The sequence below is a fragment of the Arachis hypogaea genome, chromosome 6 (genome assembly GCF_003086295.3).
Source record: "Arachis hypogaea cultivar Tifrunner chromosome 6, arahy.Tifrunner.gnm2.J5K5, whole genome shotgun sequence".
Taxonomy (NCBI): Eukaryota; Viridiplantae; Streptophyta; class Magnoliopsida; order Fabales; family Fabaceae; genus Arachis; species Arachis hypogaea.
This window is the reverse complement of record NC_092041.1, coordinates 115,026,719-115,032,466: the sequence shown is the minus strand read 5'-3', so window position 1 is coordinate 115,032,466 and position 5,748 is coordinate 115,026,719. Positions and strand designations below refer to the sequence as shown.

Below are 5,748 nucleotides of genomic sequence, written 5' to 3'. Positions count from 1 at the left end.
TATAATTTTTATTAGGATTTATATTTTTCTGTAATTTTGAGTACAAGATTTTTGTTTTGGTTGTCTACGGTCCCAACTCGACAGGTCAAGAATTAATCTGTCGCGGATCTGAACTCCATTTAAGGGTCTGATGATGATAAAATTAGTATTGAGCTAGTCCAATTAGAGAATTATACTATAGATATGAGTATGATGTAATAATATAGGAATCTATATAATGTAATAAGAACTCTACTTTCTCTCTTTGATTCTAATCCTAAAAATTTTTCTTCTATTCTCTCTTATTATCTCTAATTCTCTCTATTCTTGATATAAATTTGTATAACAAAAATAAGTTGAATTATACATATTTATACACAGATTACATATATATTTATACATAGTAATTTTATTAAATGAAGAATAGAAAGTGAATTAGAAAAAAAAGAGCAAATATAAGAATATGATAACTAAATAAAAGTTATTTATTATGAAAAATCACCCATTTAAAATCATTTACCTATGCCTTCATTTTCTACATAAATCTGACGATTTACTAGAAATTACTAGTAATTGTTTTTTTTTTTTTTTGGTGACTACTAGTAATAATCGTTTTAGCTCAAAAAATTTGTATATGACATATTAGTAACGAAAGTCAATTCAGAACAAACGAACGAATAATATTGGACAAAATTTATTTTAAACGGGTGATTTATCTTATTTATTATGTTAATTTTTATAATTTTATTAAATTTTAATTAGAATCTTATAGTTTAAAAATTATAATTACATCTTTATATTTGATAAAAATAATTCAATTAAGTTTCTGTTAATTATTTTTTTTAAATATAAAATATTTACTTTTTTACTTGATATAAGATGAATTGTAGAATAATATTTTAAAAGTAAATATTCTAAGATTATTATATATTTTAATCTAAGGATTTAATTAAAAAATTTAATATAAAATAAGGATCTAACTATACATTTTTAAATTATGAGTAACCAATTAAAATTTTTGTAAAATTATAAGAACTAACAAAATAATTAATTAATAACTAATAATAATAATTTTGAATACTTATTTAAATTTATATCAAATCAAGATGCTTTTTTTAATCCGTGTATAATTATAATTATATTTTGAGTATAACGGGACAATTATTTGGGAATAAAAGTAAAATTGATCATACTATTAATATAAATTAAAAGATAATATTAATTACATATAACTATAAATTAATATAAACTAATTAATTTTCATGTTATCCTCGTATATATATTACTTTATTTTCACAATCCATACCATATATATATAACATATAATAACGATACATGATTGATTAATCATAATGTTTAATAAGTTCTTGTTACTTAGCTAAAATTTATTAAAATTAAATAGTCAATGTTAATTATAAGCTCCAATAATTGATAAGAACGAATTATTTGAAAAGGAAAAAAAACGAAAAAGAAAATTTGTTCTTTTTTTTTTTTCACCACTCGATCGCTGACTTATTCAACTACTATTATACGTACTATACTTAAATATCTTTTAAAAAAAAAAATAGGAAAAGAAAAGAAAGACGAATTCCAGACCAAAAAGAAAAGATAAAATGATTCTTTAAGATTTAAAAACAATAAATTACTTTTTAACAATTATATTTACAAAAGAGTGGTTAATATTAATTCTTTTATACAAATTTCATGCATATATAAAATATTAATTTTGGGAATCTTAATTAAAAAAGTTTCTCAATGAAGAGCATTATTCATGAACATATAGCCAATTCAACCACCAACTATAACAAGAAGATTAGAATAATTAGAACCGAAATTTAATTGTACCAAGTATTAATAACTTTAGGTTTCTCGTCATATTATCTATAATCTAATAATCTAATTAAAGGTAGAAACTCAGGTGCAGTCGATTTCACGTGAAGTTGATAGTTGAGAGTCGTTAGATAAAAATTTAGTCAAATCAGTCAAATTATCTAACCGCTCTTAACTATCAACTTCACGTAAAGTCGAGTGCACCTGAGTCTTCACCTCTAATTAAATATTCAATCATACTTCTTGTATATAAAAATTAATTATCAATTACTTATCATATTTAAAAATACATATTGAGTATCTCAAAAAAACATTTCATAATATTATAAATAAATTTAATTATTCTAATAGTTAATTATTTAATTAAAAGTATTAAATTAATATATAATATACAATAATAGCTTATTTAATAGTTGATATTTATCATATTTTTTTTAGTATTATACTATTTACAATGTCCTGTCCCCAATAGTTGACTGGGTCCCCCTCTAGGGTACCACCACCAACTTTATAAGTTATAACCACCTTCACTAGATAGATAGAAGCCTCAAATCAAAGGGTCACTATATTACTATCATTATTTTATTATTACTATTATTATAAATTATTATTGTTATTTCATTTGAGAATAGTATAGTGTTGCGGCCATGGGAAGAGCTCCTTGTTGTGACAAAGCAAATGTGAAGAGAGGACCATGGTCTCCTGATGAGGATGCAACACTCAAGAACTATCTTCACACTCATGGCACTGGAGGAAATTGGATTGCATTACCAAGAAAAGCTGGTTCTTTTTCTTTTCTTTTCTTTTTCTTAAATTGTTATGTTTCTGTTTGCATAGAATTTGAGTAGATCGTATATTATAAATTAAACTTTTTTTAAGAAAAAAAAATCATGGGGTGTTGTTTTGATCATTAATAATTTTGGTGGTGATCTTCTTTCTTTCGTTCTTGAGAAAGGAAATAAGTGAATTTTTCTCCCCTATAATGAACATTATGATCAGTGGGGATTGGAAGAATTATTGCTTATTAAGTGTAATTAAGTTAAAGGTTTTCAAATCTGTATCTTTAATTTGTCTCAATATTGTGCTTTGATTGAATTCAGTGTTTTACTTTGTAAATTTCAATTCAAATTGCAGAGGTAGGTGCATTCATCTTCAAACATATTTTTAAATAAAATTAGAATAAATTTCGAACAAATTAAAGACAGATATATATATATATATCATATCAAACACTACAAGAATTCCGACAGATAATAGCAGTTTTTAAAACGGATATATAGCGACGGTTTTCGACTAACGCAAAACGGATATCACATATACATAGATGAGATTGATCATGATATGATGAAACAAATATATGCTTTAATTTGATATTTTCTTCCCCCCCCCCCCTCTTCTAATTTTGTGTTATACAAATTAAAATTTGATTAATTGATGATGTGATATAATTAATATATGTAGGTCTAAGGAGGTGTGGGAAGAGTTGCCGTCTAAGGTGGCTGAATTATCTAAGGCCAGATATAAAACATGGAGGATTTACTGAACAAGAGGATCAAATCATTTGCACTCTCTATACTCAAATGGGAAGCAGGCAAGTCTATCTATAGCTTGTAAATTATTAATTTCATTACTACCACTAGTGGTATATTTATTAGTAATACTAAGAAGACAACAAAAAATTAGTTCAAACAGCTCAATTTTCTCTTATTTAGCATGTATTTATTTTAAGGTGTATTAAATAAAATAAAAAATAAAAAATTTTGATAGTTTTTAGCTAAAATTTTGTTTTTAAAAAATTTTCATATATTTAAAGACACTAAACTTGTTTATTAATTATTTTTTCTAAATCAAAAGCGTGTATTATAATAATAAATATGAGTTCATTTAAACAGACGATTTATGATATAAAACGTGACAATAATGAGACAAAAAATTCTCTCGTTGACTTTGTTGTGTATAATTTTTGAAAGAGTATTCGTTTCAAGATATTTATTTGAGGAAGGTTAGAGAGTCAGTAGAATTTATTTTTTTATTTATTAATTAGTTAATAATATTTAAAAGTATGGACTAAAAATATATTATTAAATTACTAAACTAAAATAATTGAATTAATTTCTAAAAGTACGTGCAAAATAAAAATCAATACATTTTGCTTGCTCTTGAATATTTTTCTATTTATTTTTCTGTATATATATTATTTATGTCTTGACATAATTACCAAATCCATTGTAAAAATATTAATTACTCAACAAATAAAAGAAAAATTTTAAATTTTCATGAGTTAGTTGAATGTTCCAAAAGCTTGATACTTTTACTTTTTTCTTTCAAATGCAAGTATAGTAGTTATATATAAATTCGGAAAAATTTCAAGTGTACCGGGAATACCGATGTTCCAATTTTTTTAACAGTTGATTTCAATTAATATATATTATATATATTTTTAATAATTTAAATCAACGGTTAAAACAACTGAAACACCGGTGTTCCTAGTATACTTGAAACTCTTCTTATAAATTCATTATTGTATTATTGTATGTCTATTGATATTCAAATTAAAAAAAAAAAAAAAAACTATGGGTATTCACATGAAACTTGTGTGCTTGTCCTAGATGGTCTGCAATAGCATCTCAACTTCCTGGCAGAACAGACAATGATGTCAAAAACTATTGGAACACCAAGCTCAAGAAGAAGCTAATGGCAGGAAAAGTAATTTCCCCTAATAATAATAATAATAATAAAACATTATTGACTACTCAACAAAACTCAGATTTTCAAGATAATAAAAATTGTTCACCACCCTCATCATCATCATCATTAGTGCATCTTCCAATTTTAAGCAATGATATTAATAATTTTAGTTCTAACCTAAGTCTTGACCTAATTCATCAACAACTCTATAGTCCACAATTTATGAATTTAGAAATTGATGGTGCAAATTCAAGGAGCAACAAGAACAATAATAGTAGTAATATTGAAGGTTCAACTTCTTCTTCATCACTTGCATTATTGGACTACAAGGGTGGATCATCACTTCTAGAAGAAGAAAAACAACATGGTGTTGGTGATGATAATGATGAATCTAATAAGGAATTCTTGATGGATTTAGGGTTTGATGGAGTTCCTACTTATTATGATATTGTTAATGGTCTTAATTGTCATGAGAGAGTAGTTGGTGAGTTTTCTCAAAGTATTAGTAGTTGTTGTTACTCTGAGTGGGTTGATTTCAACTGTGCTGAAATTAAGCCACATTGAGTAATTAAATTAAAAATTAATGTTGTATTATTGGATATACTCTTCTTTCTATTTTATGTATTTATGTATTTATTTTTGACAAATTGACATATCTAGATATATTCATTTTTTAAAATATATGTTAATTTTGTCTAAAGTGATGCATGTTTTATTTGAAACAAAAAAGAATTTGACTTTGTGGAATTTGTAAAAAGAAAAAAAATTAAAAAGCACTAATTATAATTAGGGAATAATAATGGAATAACACATGTATTGAAGGAGAGAACAAGCAATAAAAGGGAACATTTTTTTTAGTAAGTAGCACTATAGGTCAAAAGAGAAAAAAAATGAAAATTTATGGGCAGAAGTTAGTTGAAAATTATTAAATAATTTGATATATTTATTTAAATTATTATTTAACGGTTCTCAACTATAATAACTTTACATAAAATTAACTGTATCTGAGTTTTTAAAAGAAAAAATTAGGTTTAATTATTTTGTTGGTCCCTATAGTTTCACAAAATTTTTAATTAGGTCCCTATACTTTTTTTTCTTTTAATTGAGTCCTTGCACCAATTTTTTTTTAATTGGGTCCCTACACTTTTTTTTCCTTTTATTTAGGTCTTTGTACCAATTTTTTTTTTATTTGGGTCCTATAAAATTAAGCTAATTACTACTAATAGGGACTTAATTGAAAAAAAATTTGGT

General features: G+C 24.4%; 1 protein-coding gene across 1 annotated transcript; it reads left to right on the top strand.

The window, feature by feature from the left end:
- Positions 1 to 2,344: 2,344 nt before the first annotated feature.
- LOC112755991 (uncharacterized) lies at positions 2,345 to 5,144 on the top strand. The gene is made up of 3 exons (XM_025804362.2): positions 2,345 to 2,592; positions 3,271 to 3,400; positions 4,419 to 5,144. The coding sequence occupies exons 1-3, from the start codon at positions 2,457 to 2,459 to the stop codon at positions 5,059 to 5,061; spliced, it is 909 nt and encodes a 302-aa protein (XP_025660147.1). The 5' UTR covers positions 2,345 to 2,456; the 3' UTR covers positions 5,062 to 5,144.
- The last annotated feature ends 604 nt before the right edge of the window (positions 5,145 to 5,748 follow it).

Excerpts from the sequence above, each read along its gene's own strand:
- LOC112755991 (XM_025804362.2), top strand. The coding sequence starts at position 2,457 with ATGGGAAGAGCTCCTTGTTGTGACAAAGCAAATGTGAAGAGAGGACCA. Across the intron at positions 2,593-3,270 it reads TGCATTACCAAGAAAAGCTG|GTCTAAGGAGGTGTGGGAAG; the intron begins GTTCTTTTTCTT and ends TAATATATGTAG. Across the intron at positions 3,401-4,418 it reads TATACTCAAATGGGAAGCAG|ATGGTCTGCAATAGCATCTC; the intron begins GCAAGTCTATCT and ends TGCTTGTCCTAG.